Source organism: Chenopodium album, chromosome 11, assembly GCF_948465745.1.
Source record: "Chenopodium album chromosome 11, dcCheAlbu1.1, whole genome shotgun sequence".
Classification (NCBI taxonomy): Eukaryota; Viridiplantae; Streptophyta; class Magnoliopsida; order Caryophyllales; family Amaranthaceae; genus Chenopodium; species Chenopodium album.
The window spans coordinates 49,302,019-49,319,804 of record NC_137844.1 but is presented as its reverse complement, the minus strand read 5'-3'; the positions used below and the strand labels follow the sequence as shown (position 1 = coordinate 49,319,804).

Sequence of the window (17,786 nt, the reverse complement as noted above, 5' to 3'; positions counted from 1 at the left end):
AAAGCCACACTCGATCTGACCTGATCCAAAACTGATCCGAAAAATATCCGATCAAATTTTGACTCACATAGATATGATAATTTAGCATAACTCAAATTTGAAATTAAATCTGACCCGATCTAATCTTATCGAAGCCGATTCAAACACCCGAATTGACACCCCTCTTTCACTCTTTGTAGTTAACGTAGTTTTTGTTTTTTTTTATTTTTATTTTTTAAGGAAATGTAGACATGTAGTTAACACATTTCCCTCCAATTTCAATGTCTTTGACTTGAGCAATCTGTCGAACATCTTCTTCTTCTTCTCTCCTCATCAAACGTGTCCATCTCCACACCCCCAAACTCTCCAAAACTCCCACGTGTCATCACTTCCTCCCACCTCACCTTCATCTTCCTCCTCCTCCTTCTCCACCTCCATTTTCTCTCTCCTCCATCAAAACAAAAACTAGAACAACCAAAATTCCCAAAATGCCCCGCCACAAACTCGCCCATCTCACCCATCAAACAACCCTCAGATTCTTCTCCACCCAACACACCCACCTCCAAGACGTGGGTCCCCTCTCCTCCCGCCTCAAATCCCGGTCCGTTATCCGGTTCACCGGTCCAGACTCCGTCAAATTCCTGCAAGGTTTGCTCACCAATGATGTTCGCCAATTCGATGATTCTGTTCATGACAAAGTTTCCAACATGGCGTCCACCAATATGCCCACTGTCGGAACTCGCCCGGTTTACGCGGCATTGTTGAACCCTCAAGGTCGGTTTTTGTATGATTTTTTCCTGTATAGACCGCCTCGTCTTGATGAGAAGCTTGACCCGACGGGCTCTGGGCCCGGCCCGAGGGATGACGAGATGGGGTTGCTTGCGGATGTTGATGGGTCGATGGTGGATGAGCTAGTTCAGACTCTCAAGAGGTGAGGATTTTGGTTTGTTTTGATTCTGTTTGTTGCATGTATGGTGTTTGATGAAATGCTTGTGAGAAGTTTTGTGTTTTGTGTGCGTGTTGTTTTAAAAATGATTTATCACGTAGAAGTTTCAAGTTTGAATCTGACTGACATTATGCGCAAAATTGTGTCTTGAAAATCGAATTAAAAAAAAAATAAATAAATAAAAATTGCACAATGGACAGAGTAACAATGTACGAAATATTTGATTATACTTGCACGTAGAATTGGTATTGAAAGATTAATTTTTTTGGTTTTCTTAAGGGTATGCTCTATAAGAAAGGCAGGTTATTTTTTACTGTAGTATTTAAATTAGATATTTGGTTTATTTAAGGCATGGTCATACAAATTTTTTTTAGTATTAGCTCTATTTGTTTTGATGGAAACCATATTTCATAGATTGTCATTTTTAAAAGAAAATAATTTCCATGGAAAACATGATTGTGAAAAGGGTTTTCCTTTGTTTGTTGGATGATAAGAAAACTTGTGGATAAGGAGAGGAAATAGAGAAGTGAGGAGTAAAGAGGAACTATAGCATACCTTCTTCACCAAAGGAAAATGATTTTTGTTACTTTGCAAGAATACTACCGGGGGGGGGGGGAGTTGAATTGTATTTTAAGAGAATTTAGCTAACCTTTTGCGGAATTGATAAAACTAAGCTAAAGGAACTTGAAAGTCACACAAAGAGATTTTACGTGGAAAATTTCTTGGCCCTAACAAGAAGAAAAAGCAAGACCAATTGGGTTTTAGGAAAGATTCTTTAGTAGAGTAGGGCAATCAACCTATTACAAGCTAAATACTCTATCTTCAAGTTTCTCAATGAACTTGAAGTTCCCAGCAGGTTGTCCCTCTACTAACCGCTCTTCTTTTCTCTTTCTCTTCTCTCTCTCTTTCTTTTCTGACTTCTCTTGAATTCACTCAAATTCTTAATCCCCAATTACAACTTGTGAAAGAAAACACTCTAATGAAAGTAATTAAGAAAGTTAACAACTTAATGTAGAATGCGACTCTTGACTCTTTTAGAAAACTTAGAAGATAGAAAAATATGATTGAGCAAGGTGAGGTTTTCTAGAAATTTACTTCATTATTTATAGAAAATCATGGCTAGAAAACGCCATTACCTCCTCCACTTTCGCCACTACTGCTGCATATCAACGCCACTCAATTCCACCACTTTCAGTACTTTAATCGTGTCCTAAAACCCAGGGCCGTTGAACTACATAACAAGTAGTTTCCTTGTTTTGTGGGAGACTTAATCAAACATCAGTAGCGCAAGGTGAGGAAATTAGTTGCAATATTTTTGAAAGATATTTTCTGAAAGATAAAAAGATATTTTAAATATCAAAACAAAAAGATATTTTTTCCAAAAACTGATTTTCCTACAATTAAGCAACCATAAATTCTATCTTTAAACTCAATTAAAATCGCATTCTACTAGTCATCAATTTCTAATTATTTTCACTTATATAAAACCTAAAACATAAAATATTCTAGATTTTATAATTCCCTTAGGAAGTCTATGCTCCGAGTCTTCATTCTCCAGCTTCTACTCTGAAGCTTCTATTCCTTCAAAGGAACACTGCAACAAGTCTTTTGTTTCTTTAAGCTCCTGTTCTTTTACCTTGAATTAATCCCGTAACTTTATCAAAACAAACTACACAACTTATAAGGCATTAGTCCATTTATTTGACTTGTGTTATCATCAAAACATCAAGGGCAACAATATTCCCCCTTTTGGATGATGACAAACAAGGCAAACAAATTTAGAGCAAAAATAATCTCAAGACATTTAGACTACTGTAAAGAAAATAAAACTCAAAGAATACTTGAAGGAAGTAAGTTTTATACCTGAGTGAGAACCAGAGAGTCACAAAACTTTAAAGTAGAGATAGATGATAGGTGTGTAAGTAGTTTACCTGTGTACTTTCCCCCTTTTGGCATTATCAAAAACACAATGTATATAGCAGATTATCTCAAGCCCAACACCATAACATGGTTTAATGATAAGGCAGAGAGCATATAAATAGTCAAAATAGAGAATATGCACAAGATAATAATAAAACATCCGTCCAAAACCAATGTTAAACATCGGCCAAAAGTGTACCAAATCCACAAGTTCACAAAAGAAAACAAGTAATCCCAGATTTAGTTACAGACCCAAAAGAGAATTGTTCAAGATAAGCAAAATAAAAACAGAAACATCATCATTATAGGCTAGCAGAGAGCTTTGCTTCGATCTTCTCCATCACTTGCTTAATAGCTTCATCCCTTGCTTGAGCAACCTGTAGAAGTAAAGCCTTGGCATCACCAGCACATCATGTTACAGCTTTCATCATGTTACAACTTTCTCCAGAGCATCCACCCTAGCTGTGATGACCTTTTTGAGCATGTCCTTCAATTCCTTGAGCTCAATGGATACAGCCTCATTTAGCTTCCTCGGGGAACTGATTTCTGCAAATTCTGGACCTGCAGGTTCGGGAGGAGATCCTGTTGGAGTAGGATCAGATATCTCCTTTTCCATTTCATGCTCATCTAAGTCAAAGACAACAGACTCCGCTTTCTTTCTTTTTCTTCCCTTGTCTTCTGTACTCCTACTTCCTGCACATCTTCAACTTCAACTGACTTCTCCTTCTCTCTCTTTTTCTCTTTCTTTTCTCCCTCGTGCTGAGTTCCCATCTCAACTTCCTTAACATCCACTGGTTCCCAGCCTTAGACTCCTCTGCATTTTCAGGCTCAACTGGTAATTCTTCTAGACATCCATACACTACATGCAGACCTCGATTCTTTAAAAATACTCTTTGCACATATTCATTGTTTTTGAGGGGCAGAGGTTCATATTTTGAGAGGTCACCACCAAAGCTTTCAAAGACAGTGCTGAGAAGGTTTGCATAGCCAATTTTCCACTTCCTGGGAACACAATGATCAAGGTGTTGGATCATGATAGAAGGAAAGTTGATGGGAATTTGCCGTTCTAAGGCAATACATGAAGATACAGTCAAGCTTGTTCGCTGAATCTCGTTTTTGGGTACAAGGGACGATGTCATTGAAGACAATTTTGAAGAGTAATTTTTGGAGAGGGGTGAAATTGTTGTGATTGACATACGTGATTTTAGGGTTTTCTTAGAAATGCTCAACAATCGAGTCTATGGTGATGTTAGGAAGAGGTTTTTGCACAGAACCTTTGAAATACAACTTATAACCTTTATTAGGAACTTCAAACAATTCCCCCAAATACTCAGCATCAAATTCAATTAACTTATTTTGAATTGTACATGAAATTTCCCCTTTTTCACATTTAAAGATAGCATGAAATTCCTTCAAAGCACCAGCATATATGGGTTTATTGAAACATTCACTCAATAAATAAGTCCAATTTTGAAATTCAATTAGATCTAGAGTTTCGTTAAACCTACATGCTTAGCACCATGGAAGATTCAAGCAGAGACCACCAGACACAAAGTGCTTTGCATTTTCCTCTAGCTTCTTCATGGCTGCAGATTTGTGCTTCTACAAGACACCCAACTCTTCAACTTCCTCTTCTTTGGGTATTTCTTGTTCCTATGCCATTTGTTCTGATTTTGGTGATTTTGGTGAGTTAGGGTATTCAAGAAGAAGCTGTTTGAGTGTGGCTGTGTTTTCGTCTGTAGAAATTTCTTGGATTTTTACAGTGGGTTCTTGGATGTTGGTTAGGGTTTGGTCTTTTGGAGAGATGTCCATGGGAGAATTTGAGCGAGGTTCTTTGTAAAAAAGGGGAATAATTGACCTGAGAGGTGTAAATTTCCCGAATTCATCCATCCTTTTTATAGTGAGGTAAAAATGAGGTGTCGCTTCAGGAAAAGGTTAGGTGAGGTGAATAATGATGATGCGTCCTCTGCATTTATAGCTTTGGGAAACTAAAAAGATAATTCTAGAGTGAAATGTATTTTGCATATTAAGGGATCACTTCAACAAAATTAGATGAATATTAAATGTATCCATCAGATAAACCGTGTTTGATGAGATAAATATAATGAAATTAAAAAATAAATCAAATGATAATTTTTTGTTGAAAAGATAAACTTATGGATATGCAAATTGATACACGGAACAAGTAACATAGCTCATGCCATCAGTCAAGGACTTCAAGAATTATCATTTCTCTTATGCACAACTTTGGGACATACATGCTTAAATCTCTTGCCTTATCTATGTAATTAAACATATCATTTTGTGTGAGATAAATGTACATTAGTATAGAGATTTTACCTAAGACTTTTCCTCGACACAACTTAATCATTCCAAGCTCCATCCTCATCATCTCATGTCTTTCTCTGTTTAAGAGCTTAGTCAAAATATCAGCAATTTGATTAGTAGTTTCACAAAATTCTAATTTAATTGAACCATTCTCAGCATTATCCTTTAAGAAGTAATGTCTAATATGAATATGCTTAACACGAGAATGATGAACTGGATCTTTAGAGATACAGATGGCACTTGTGTTATCACAGAAGATAGGAATGCAATCAAATTTCATACCAAAATCTCTAAGTTGTTGCTTTATCCAAAGCACTTGAGAGCAACACGCAGCTGCAGCAACATATTCTGCTTCAGCTGTAGAAATCTACAGTGTTGTGTTTCTTAGACCCCCAAGAGACTAAGCATGGTCCAAGAAACTGGAACCATACCAGATGTACTTTTTTGATTGACTAAATCCCCTGCATAATCTGCATCTGTAAAACCTTTCAGTTCAAAAGAATCACTTCTAGGATAGAAGATACATAGATCATCAGTTCCTTTCAAATATCTTAGTATCTTTTTTACAGCAGTTAGGTGAGATTCCTTAGGATTTGACTGTTTGTGTGTCATACAATCCAACACTAAAAGCAATGTCAGGTCTACTAGCAGTTAGATATAGTAAGGAACCTATCATACCTCTGAACTTCTTTTGATCCACACTTGTTCCCGTTGGATCATCATCTAGTCTTGTGCCTGTTCCCATAGGAGTATGATTTGTCTTAGCTTGATTAAGGTTATACTTTTTCAGCAGTTCCTTGATGTACTTTTGTTGGTGAATTGAGATTCCTTTTTCTGTTTGCTTGATTTGTAATCCAAGGAAGAAGTTCAATTCTCCCATCATGCTCATTTCAAATTCACCACTCATGAGATTAGCGAACTACTTGCACAAGACATTGTTAGTTGCACCAAAGATAATATCATCTACATATATTTGTACAACTAAAAGATCAGTTCCTTGTGATTTTAAAAACAAAGTTTTATCCACTTTTCCTCTTTTAAAATCATTTTGCAAAAGGAACTTTGAGAGTCTTTCATACCAGCTCTTGGAGCTTGTTTAAGACCGTAAAGGGCTTTGTCAAGGTTAAGAACATGATTAGGAAATTTTGGACTTTCGAAACCTGGAGGTTGTTCTACAAACACATCCTCCACTAAGTAACCATTGAGAAAAACACATTTCACATCCATTTGATAAAGCTTGAAACCCATGAAAGAAGCAAAAGTAATTGGAATAGCTTCTAATCTAGCCGCTGGAGCAAATGTTTCTTCGAAATCAATACCTTCCTGTTGATTGTAGCCTTTCACAACCAAACGAGCTTTGTTCCATATTCGTCCAGTGTTCTCAAGACCCATTTAAGTCCGATGACCTTCTTGTCTTTTGGTTTGGCTTCAAGATGCCAGACTTTGTTCTTTCAAACTCGTTTAGTTCCTCTTGGCTACGATCTAGTCAGCATCTTCTAAGGTTTCCTGATGATTTCGAGGTTCCAAGATGGAGAGAAATGCGTTGAATGCGCAGCTCATCTGAGATCTTGTTTGGGTTCTTCTGCCAATATCACCGATGATGAGATAAGTGGGATGAGAACTGATAACTGAATGGCTTCGGCTGAAATACTCCTATCTGAGGGGCTTCTTGCTCATTCCTTCACCATTAAACATGGACATCGTGCCGTGCCGACCCAGCCCACGGCACGAGGCGGGCCGTGCCGTGCCGGGTAGCGGGCCAACCCGAATTATATATATATATATATATATATATATATATATATATATATATATATATATATATATATATATATATATATATATATTTTAAATATATGTATATATATAAAAAAAAAAAATCGATATATATTTGTTTTTAACAACTTAAGTTTATATAAATAATTTTATTAATTTATGTTTATGTTAATGTTAATATATATTTTTTTTTGAACAACTTTAATTTAATTAATTTATATAAATAATTTATGTTTAAGTTTATATAAATATTTTTATTAATTTAGCAAAAAACAACAATGCGTATAATTAAAAAAATTTACGTGTGCGATAAGCCGATTACACAAAAAAATTAATGAATAACTTATTTTATTATATGCCGGTACGATAAATCGATAATACAATAAATGAATGATAATTAAAAATTGTACAATAATTAGTGTGCTTGGCGGGCCGCGTGCCGTGCCGGGCTGGTGGGCCGTGCCGGCGTGCCGACGACCGCGCCGTCCGCCGTTCCTGTGCCGGATTTTAATTTTTTTGTTCAAAGCAGCCGTGCCGTGCCAGAATCGTGTCGGCCCGTGCCGCCCACGTGCCGACACGGCCCATGCCCACCTTTATTCACCATCTTTTCCATTTGCTGGTTCTCATAGACCTATTCTTCTGTGATGGGGAATTTCGGCATTTTCTTGTTGATGTTCTTCTAGAACTGCTTGCTCTTCTCTGGTTTGCTTTTGATTCTCTTCTTCTTCTTCATTCCTGTTTCTTACTAATCCAATTTCAAAATCATTATCATCTTGTTCCTAAACATTCATAAACAAGTTAGACTCATTAAAGATAATATGAATGCTTTCTTCAACACACAATGAATTCTTATTATAAACTTTCTCCTTGGTAGGATGACTTTCCAATTTTGCCTTTAGCGATGATTTCTCCTTTCTTGTTGTCACCGAAAGTCACAGTTCCTCCTGGATAGGCCTCTAGTGAAAGGAATTTTGATTTATCACCTGTCATATGCTTTGAACAATCATTGTTGAGGTACCATAGGTTGTTCCCCCTCACTAGGACCTACAAGAAAACTTAGGTATTAGTTTCAGGAACCCCGGGATCCTTAGGTTCCTTTGACGATGAAGCAATATCAGTTTTCCTAACCCATACTTGCTTAACATTTCTTTTATCATGTTCCATTTTTTTTTCCACAGTCAAGATGTACTTGGTAAATTTACATATTTTTTCTGTTTACGTTTCATTTTGGATTCATATCCAAGTCCTTCAGTTATTTTGACTTAGCATCCTTAATCCATTTGGGAGTAATTGAAGGATCAATACTTCTATTTTTTCTACCTTGCATTTCCTTTTCTAGACCATCTTTATGAGTTTCAAATTATCAAGATCCAACTTGAGTTTTTCAAAATCAGCATTAAATTATAGGATCGTTAGAGGAACTGCTAGAACTAATATCAGTATTGATAAGTTTGTATTGGGAAAGCTCCACAATTAGAGTGATATTTTCCTTTTTAACTCTTTCAAGCATTTCAGCCATAAGAAGATGTTTGTCATACAGTTCACCAAATTTGGTCTGGATATCATTTCGTGCTGTTTCTAGCCAAGCACTGTGATCTTTCCAGATTTTTAGAACCTTTTGACATTCATCTTTCTGCATGCATTTATCATTGAAGTTTACTTCCATTTCAATTAACAAGTCAATCAACACATCCTTAGATAAAGTTCTAAGTTGGCAGGATTGAGTTTACTTTCACATACCTCCTTTTCCAGTTCCTTGAGATAGGCACGTCTGTCATCTGAGTTGACCATCAAACAAAGGTTTGCAGTTTCCTCTTTAGGCTCATCCTCATCTTCTTCGCTAGATAGCTATCATAGCTTTCTTGACATCGATCTTGGAAAAGGGAGTTTTGTATTTGTCCTTCCCTTGTTCCTTGGCCCTGCCTTTTCCTTTCTCAATATCCCATCCCACCCCACTGAGAACGATCTCTGATAAAGTGATCCGTGGATCCACATTTGTGACAACCGTAGTTAGGTTTGGTGTTGGAGGATTTCTTCTGGAAGTTCCTTGAGTTTCGATTGTTCTCGTTGAACATTCGCTTGAATCTTCTCACCAGCATTGCAGCTTCTTCTTCATCCACTTCAGAATCCTCTTGGTCTGCCTTCATTGCCAGCCCTTTGTTCTTGTTGCCTTCACTGTTGTTAGTTCCAAGATGAAGTTATGAGTCATAAGGGAACCAACAAGTTGTTCTATATTGAACTTTGTGAAGTTTTTCGTTTCCTGAAAAGCTGTCACTTTAGCTCTCCAACGTTCATCTTGGGGCAGACTCCTAAGCACCTTTCTCACCCGTTCATCTGTAGGAATTTTTCTACCGAGAGAAACTAGCTCATTAATAATGTTAGTGAATCTAGTAAGCATTTCCTGGATAGATTCTTTGGGTTGCATTTCGAAGCGTTCATATTTTGACATGAGTAAGTCAATTTTTGAACGCTTCACTTCATTAGTTCCTTCATGGGTAACTTGAAGCAAATCCCAAATTTCTTTAGCATTCTTGCACCCCTTGATATGATTGTGTGGTCCAAGTCCGCAGTGAAGTAACTTAACAGCCAAGGCATTAATTTCCATTTTATCAAAATCTTCCTTCTCATATTCAGACATTGATTTAGGAACTACCTCATTTTCAACATTGGTTTTGGTTACTTCAAAGTCTCCTACCTCGATGACTCTCCAGACTTGATAGTTGTGTGCTGCTTTGATGAAGATCTTCATCCTGTTCTTCCAGTATGCGTAGAATTTCCCATTGAACATAGGAGGTCGTTGAGTAGAGTATCCTTCTTCGAGCTTTTCGTGAGTATTCATCTTATGCCAAGATTCTCCTCTTTAAGGTGTCCTGATTTCGAGAGGATTAGGCTCCGATACCAATTGTTACTTTGGAAGAATACTACAAGGGGGGTGAATTGTAGTTTAAGAGAATTTAGCTAACTTTTTGCGGAATCGATAAAACTAAGCTAAAGGAACTTGAAAGTCACACGGAGATTTTACGTGGAAAACTTCTTAGCCCTAACAAGAAGAAAAACCGCGACCACTTGGAATTTTAGGAAAGATTCTTTAGTAGAATAGGGCAATCAAACTATTACAAGCTAAAGACTCTATCTTCAAGTTCCTCAATAAAATTGAGGTTCCCAGCAGTAAGTCCCTTTACTCACTGCTCTTCTCTTCTCTTTCTCTTCTCTCTCTCTTTCTTTTTTGACTTCTCTTGAATTCACTCAAACGCTCAATCCCCAATTACAACTTGTGAAAGAAAACACTCTAATGAAAGTAATTAAGAAAGTTAACAACTTAATGTAGAATGCGACTCTTGACTCTTTTAGAAAACTTGTAAGATAGAAAAATATGATTGAGAAGGTGAGGTTTTCCAGAAATTTACTTCAGTATTTATAGAAAATCATGGCTCGAAGAAAACGCCATTACCTCCTCTACTTTCGCCACTACTGCTGCATATCAACGCCACTCAACTCCACCACTTCCAGTACTTCAATTGTGTCCTAAAACCCAGGGCACGTTGAACTACATAACAAGTAGGTTCCTTGTTTTGTGGGGGACTTAATCAAACATAGTAGCGCAAGCATAGGAAATTAGTTGTAATCTTTTTGAAAGATATTTTCCGAAAGATAAAAAGATATTTTAAATATCAAAACAAAAAAGATATTTTTTCCAAAAACTGATTTTCCTACAATTAAGCAACCATAAATTCTATCTTTAAACTCAATTAAAATCGCATTCTACTAGTCATCAAATTCTAAATATTTTCACTTACATAGAACCTAAAACATAAAATATTCTAGATTTTATAATTCCCTTAGGAAGTCTCTGCTCCGAGTCTTCATTCTCCAGCTTCTACTCCGAAGCTTCTGGTCCTGGTCCTTCAAAGGAACACTGCAACAAGTCTTATGTTTCTTTAAGCTCCTGTTCCTTTACCTTGAATTACTCCTGTAACTTTGTCAAAACAAACTACACGACTTATCAAGGCATTAGTCTATTTATTTGACTTGTGTTATCATCAAAACATCAAGGGCAACAATTTTTCTCATCAATGATGGTAACTTTCCTCCTAAGAAAAATTGTTCTACTCCCTCTAACATAACAAAGGAAAAGGGCGATATCCCACTAAATCAAATGGAGCCTTAGTTGTGCATTGCATCAAGCATTTACTTAGCACAACGAGGTCAGAAGAGTAATGCTTCCTGGGTACTGGTTTTCTTAAGGATTTTTGTATTTCTTTGTTACTGAAAGTTTCAATTATTTCCGACGCTCTGGTGGTTTGGCAATTGCAATAGAATGAAGAGTACCACAACTGAATATTGATTTTTGTATGTTACCGCAATTGAACTTTAGTAATAAATGTGTAATAATTAGAGTCGAAGTAGTTGCCTAATCATTGGCTGCTTAACCATCTTTTGGTTTCGCTACCTGGAGCTTGTATCAGGGAGAGATATTACTAAGGCATTGATCAGTGAATGAGTATGATCTGATATAGGTTTTGTGTCTTATACAAAGTAGTGCTTATAATCATCAGAACCAAGCCAATGATTGTTGTCAAAAGGCAGAATTTTGTAGTGTATCTTGAGTTGGGCTGGTGGGTAAGCTACTTTAGATTTTGCTGCCTTTTGTTCAGAACAACTTTATTTCTAGCTCCACTTTGCACCCTCTGATATTTTATGTTGCATAATCTTGTAGATATCGGTTGAGGTCTAAGGTTGACATTGAGCACATGGGAGATGAATTCAATTGTTGGCAAAGGTTTGGTGGAAATTTGTCTGATAAATCTTCATCTGTCGAAGAACCAGAGGTCGCTGGTGTAGGTTATGGTGGGAGTATTGATAGCTCTTCTATGTCATTTGCACAAGGGAGTGAAAGCGGGTGGCAGTGGTTCAAGGATCCAAGGTTGGATTGTCTTGGCTTTAGAGGGATATTTCCCTCCGGGGCTCCACGTGAGTTTTATTTAATTTATCTTAGAAGCAGATATTCTCTTTTAGTTCTTTACAATCAGTATCTAAGTATCCAACAATTAACTTTAGATGTTAGGTAGGGAAGAAATGAGTTAATAGATGTTCATTGGCTGTTGCAGCTCCGTTGGTTGAGGCTGGCAAAGAAGTCGCTGAAGAAAATTATCTGCTATGGAGATTAGAGAAAGGGGTTGCAGAAGGTCCAAACGAGATCCCAAAAGGTCTGTCCTTTACCATAATATCTTCATCCTTTTTTGCCTTTCCTGCTTTAATCTGGCTTTGTAGCATGCCAGCATGTATTTGGAAAACTCCTATCACCCTTCACGTCAACAATGCATTGAGGACATTTAGATTTGAATCGAAATTGTTAAATTTTGGTCTCAAGTTGCTATGCTTCCTTTCCCGAAAATTAAGTTTATTGGTAGACTTGGAATCTTTGCTATCCTTTACTGGAAGTGAGCTACAATTTCATTGGTTAACTCAGAAACCTTAATATGATTTATTGTCTTTGCGTATTGCAGATGAAGCCATTCCTCTAGAATACAATCTTGCAGGCCTTAATGCAATAAGTTTTGATAAGGGGTGCTATGTGGGACAAGAATTGGTTGCTCGAACTCATCATCGCGGTGTCATCCGAAAACGTGTGCTTCCTTTGAAATTTCTTGATGATAACGGCAAAGGTAAGCCTAGTTTCTATTTGCAAAAATTTATATTAGTTTTCCTTTTTGTTTGTTTTGAATATCCACATTATCTTTCTTCTAACAGAGGTAGAGCAGAAAGTCGCTCCCAAGTCGGTAGTGGTAAATGCATCATCAGGCAAGAAGGTCGGGGCTGTGACTACTGCCCTTGGGTCTCGTGGATTAGGTCTTCTGCGTTTGGAGGAAGCCTTCAAAGGATCTAGTGCACTTGCTATACAAGGAAATGAAGATGTAGAGGTTGTTGCTATTAGACCCAAATGGTGGCCATCCGAGTGGTTTCTTGATAATCAGGAGCGTGTTGATATTGCTTGAGTTTCTGGTGCTCGTTGCCCTCTATTTCTTAGTGTCATGGATTGCTTTCGAGTAAGTTTTGCAGCTTCAATTTATAGGACTTAGACCAGCTGTTGTAGCGGAAATAAAGTGGCTGTTTTTTTTTTTTTTGTTTTTTTTTTTGACATTATACTACTTGTCTACGTCTTTGAAGATTACTGATACCATTAACGAGAATAGATAGGTCTTTGGATAACAAAATGTAGTCCTTTGAAGATATGTTGAACCCAGCAAGATGAATAAAAAATCTGTTTTTGACTAATTAGTAATTGCCCCCCTATTAATCCTTGTTTTTATTTTGCCCTTTAATTCAGTGCTTGTTGGTATTGCCAGTTTTTAGACACTCTGCCTGTATTGTAGCTGATGAATTACATTCCTTTTCTCCAACTTTGGTTTAAAATTTGCACCTTTGATACCATTACTCCTGCATGGTTAAGGCACGGTCCGCTGTTGATGTTTTGTCGTTTGTTAAGTTTTAGGAGTGTCCTCAGGTTTCTGGTTAGAGCAGACTCAAATTATCACAGAATCAATCAAGGCAAAAATCATTTTGATGCTCTATATTTTAATAGCCTAATTTACAAATCTTTACACTCTCAACATTAGGTTATGACCACCTGAAAAAAAGTGTCAAAATCTTAACTAAAATCACTCATTAGATTCTCATCGCATGGTTCAAAAGGAAGCCTCCAAGGCCAAAGGAAACCATTGATGCCTATCATCAGCTGTAAGCTGCACTTCAGCCCCTTCAAGAACCACTATTGCGTTTGTTTAGCTCTTGGATTACAGCCTCCATGTATGGTCTTTCATCTGGAAGCTCATGTGTGCAATTCAACGCGAGTCTCACTAACTTTGAGGCTTCAGTCACAGAGAATTTCCCGTTGAGGTTTTGGTCAACAAAATCCTCCAATTTGGAAGACTCAGCAGCTGATCTCATTGCATTTGTTAGCTGTTGCTTCCCGGATAGAATATGTAGGACCAACACTCCAAATGCATATACATCGCTCTTCTCGGTGAATCGACCTGTGGTTATGTACTCCGGGGCTAGGTATCCCATGGCTGCACTTACTTTGAGTGCTGAGAAGATTGTGTCATCAGCTAGTATCTTACGTAACCCAGAATCCAAGATCAATGGATTATATTGGTTGTCTATCACTATTTTTTCTGCTGACATATTTTGGTGAACCACTGAAGGTTTATTATCGTTCTTTTCATGCAAATAACATAGACCTGGACATGAAAAACAAGGAAGTTAGTACTAGTTCAAGATATGCAAGCAAAGAGTGTAAAAATTGAAAGATGTTTGTACTAGTATTTACTAATTTAAAGATGTAAATGCCCTATTTGGCAATTTATTAGCTGTATGAACTAGGTTATGAAGTGACTGTTCTTTCAAGAACTTGGAAGAAAGTGATTTATACCTTTGGCAATGCCATTGATGATGTTAACCCTAATCGACCATTCAAGAACAAGATCACTTCCCTCGCTCACATCAAGATACTTTAGAAGGTTTCCCTTGGGCGCGAAATCATAGATGAAAAAACACTCCCCTCGACCTCTAGAGCAACAGAACCCTCTCAAGCTGACAAGATTTTCATGTCTGAGTGAAACTAGCAAGTTCAGCCCCTTCACAAACTCCGCCTCTTCAGACTGGCAGCTATTCACACTAATACTTTTAACAGCTACAACAGACCCATCTCTCAAAATTCCTTTGTAAACAGTTGAGAAGTTCCCTCTTCCCAACATATTTGCTTCTGAAAAGTACTGTGTTGCAGATTCCACCTCCTCCAAGTTGAACCTGAAGCTCTGAAGAGCCTCTTGGGAGAGGTCTCCGCTATTTAAACCATCTGCCAGTGGATCCCACCCAGTGGAGTATGCTAGACTGACCAGCGGTGAGGCGCTCTTGCTCTGCAGATCAATAGCATGGTCAGTGCTGAACCTACTCTCAGAGGCTTCTGCCATGGTGCCAATCTTCTGTTTCTGCCGCCTATATCTAAAAAATGTCAAAAATCCGGCTGCTGCAATTGTTACTGAGGCTGTAATAACCCCAACAACAATGACTGTTTGAGGGAATTTTGTTGATTTTGAGCAATTAGTAGAGCTACATTTGGTTTGGAGACTTGCATTTTTGGGTTCATCATGCTTCGGTGTTGTGTGGTTTTTGAAGATTAAATCAAATGGCCGAGGTGAGTTGAAATCTACATTTGAATTGTCCAAGGCAGTGCAAGCTCTCAAGGAAAGGAATCCTGCTCCACATAACTTTGTATTGTTTCCATATAGAAATCCTGTATCCAATCTCTTTAATGCTGCATTTTCATCCAGAAAAAGAAAATTAAATCAACTTCACCTCACAATAAGCAATCAGGCTTTTTAAGATGATAGATCTCAGACTTACAGGCCGGAATAGCTCCTGAGAGAGAATTGTTCCGGACATCTAGAATTTGAAGCGGTTGGATGTTGGCTATGGTTGCAGGAATGGGTCCAGAAAGGAAATTATAGCTTAAGTCGAGCCTCTTTAACACATGCAAGCTGCCCAAGCTTGGAGGAATTGAACCATCTAATTGGTTATACTGTAAAGAGAGAGAACCAAGCTTGGTCAAGGAGTCTAGTTGTGCCGGAATGTTGCCAGTCAAGCGATTACAGCATAGGTCTAGCACTGCAGTATAGTAAGTATTCAGGTAAGCTAATGCTCAAAAAATGAACACAAAGACCAATTAGTTTTATTCGACTTGAACATCAAATCTCCTGAAGATATGTCCACAAAACTAACTTCATTTGACTAAAATATGAAACTCTTGCAAAATACAAAGTATACAAGAAACCAGCTACATCTGAGGCTAATGTTTCAGAAGATTAATCAGCCAAAAAGATTAGGAAGATCAAACTTCTAAGCGTACCAATTGAGAGAAATCATGTGTACGAAGTATATGGTACATGTTTGGATGGAACTTGATCAAATTTCCATCGCGGGGTAGTTTTATTCTTTTAGGCTCGTTTAGGACAGTCATAAATTGATATAATGATGAATTTGTGTACAGTTTTATACAAATCTCTCGCGTCATTGATAATTAATGTTACACCCCCAACAAAATAACACGTACGCAACATTAATCTTACATCAATGTTGCGTATGTACATGCAAAAAATATCAAGGAGCACATAGAAGTACAGTTACATAGTGATGTAGCTAGCAACAACCAAGAGATGGACCTCATTTTACTCTTGACCACATGAGTAACACCCTCGGTGTCATAAGGGGGTGAAAGGGAACCTTCAATAATTAAAACCCTCCAACAACTAAAAATTAAACTTTCTAAATGAATCCAATTTTTAAAAACAATAAGAAAGACAAATCACTCATTATCATGCAAATTTGCTAACAACACTCAAGATATTCATCAACTGTATTTTGCCATAAATTCCCAAACAAAAAAAATCCATAAATTTCAAAACTGTAAAATGAAAAGCCCCTATCTTATTTTGAATATCCAAGAATCCAAAATTCTCTAAATTCTAAATCATTAAATAAAATTGATTTATCCCTGACTCTCAAAAAAAAAAAAAAAAAAAAAAAAAAATAAAACAAGAAATTCTATAATAAAGAAATACACTTTTAAGATATGATTAAATATCTCAGTATTCTGATAGGAAAATGATATATACAGCTCTTAACTCTTTACTTATCGGAGTACAATATTGCCAAAAAAAAAAAAAAAAAATTAGAAATCACGTATATTAAGCTTAATTAACAATAATTACATAATTCAATGCATGATTTTTTCCCACGCATTTCTAAATTAATACTTTTACTAATTATTACTCCGTACTTCGTTATTTGCAACTTTTAAAAAAAAAAAAAACAATTCAAATAATTAATTAACAATAATAAAAATCACTAACCTTGAAGATTAGTCATGTGACTAATCTCAGGAGGAATAATCCCAGTAAAATTATTAACATTTAGGTAAAGATCAGTGAGCTCAGTTAGTTCACCAACTTCCGCCGGAATCTCGCCGGAAATAGAGTTATAATGCAAATAAAGCCCAGACAAACTCTTCAAATCTCCGATCGCCGGCGACAATTTTCCGGTGAGTCCTCTTCCTTGTAATGAAATATTAGCAATTTTCCGGTGATCATTACAAGCAACTCCGACGAATGAACCACTACATGGGTCACCATCATTTAACCATGTTTTTAAGATTTTATTATCTGGGTCTAAAGATGATTTAATATCCATTAAAGCTCTTAACTCTGTTTCTGCTAAAATTGATTGAAAAAATGATGACGATGATGAGTATAATAGTAAGATGAAGAAAATTACGAGGAAGAAAATGTTTAGTTTGAATGGTTTAACCATTTCTGGGTTTTCAAGTACAGTGGCGGATCTAGTATGGGTTCAGTGGGTTTAATTTAGTTTTAAGTTGTGTTGTTTTTTGGGTTGGAAGGGTGGAGTTTTGGAGGAAGAAGTTGTAGTGAGAACATAAGAAATGAATGGGAGAAAATTTGATGGTGTGGGGGTGTAACCGATTAAGTAACGTATTTTCAAACGAGGGTCTAAAGGTGATAGCTGCCTTTTTTGAGTATTTTTTATTTAATCAATAAATGGTTTATGATTATATACTTTGTTCGGTTTTTAAAATATTGTTCATCTCCGTTTGATTGTTTATTTATGACGTGTAGATGATTAGATGGTTAAGTTGGTTAAAGTCTTAGAAAAAAATAGTACATAAGAATTAAAATTCGTCTCATTGCATATATATTACTTACTTTTGTGACTCTCTTTATCACATACGTAGTATGCTTTTAGCTTATTTGACTTTTTATTT

General features: G+C 36.7%; 2 protein-coding genes across 2 annotated transcripts; one reads left to right on the top strand and one right to left on the bottom strand.

Moving 5' to 3' along the window:
• The first annotated feature begins 266 nt into the window (after positions 1 to 266).
• On the top strand, positions 267 to 13,190 carry LOC145569040 (putative transferase At4g12130, mitochondrial). The gene is made up of 5 exons (XM_081628419.1): positions 267 to 910; positions 11,667 to 11,920; positions 12,058 to 12,156; positions 12,457 to 12,615; positions 12,701 to 13,190. The coding sequence occupies exons 1-5, from the start codon at positions 468 to 470 to the stop codon at positions 12,943 to 12,945; spliced, it is 1,200 nt and encodes a 399-aa protein (XP_081484545.1). The 5' UTR covers positions 267 to 467; the 3' UTR covers positions 12,946 to 13,190.
• Positions 13,191 to 13,493: 303 nt separating this feature from the next.
• LOC145569039 (proline-rich receptor-like protein kinase PERK8) lies at positions 13,494 to 17,547 on the bottom strand. The gene is made up of 4 exons (XM_081628418.1): positions 16,861 to 17,547; positions 15,356 to 15,616; positions 14,382 to 15,266; positions 13,494 to 14,190 (listed from the first exon to the last, which is right to left on the bottom strand). Exons 1-4 carry the CDS (start codon positions 17,315 to 17,317, stop codon positions 13,709 to 13,711), a joined length of 2,085 nt encoding a protein of 694 aa, XP_081484544.1. The 5' UTR covers positions 17,318 to 17,547; the 3' UTR covers positions 13,494 to 13,708.
• Between the last annotated feature and the right edge of the window lie 239 nt (positions 17,548 to 17,786).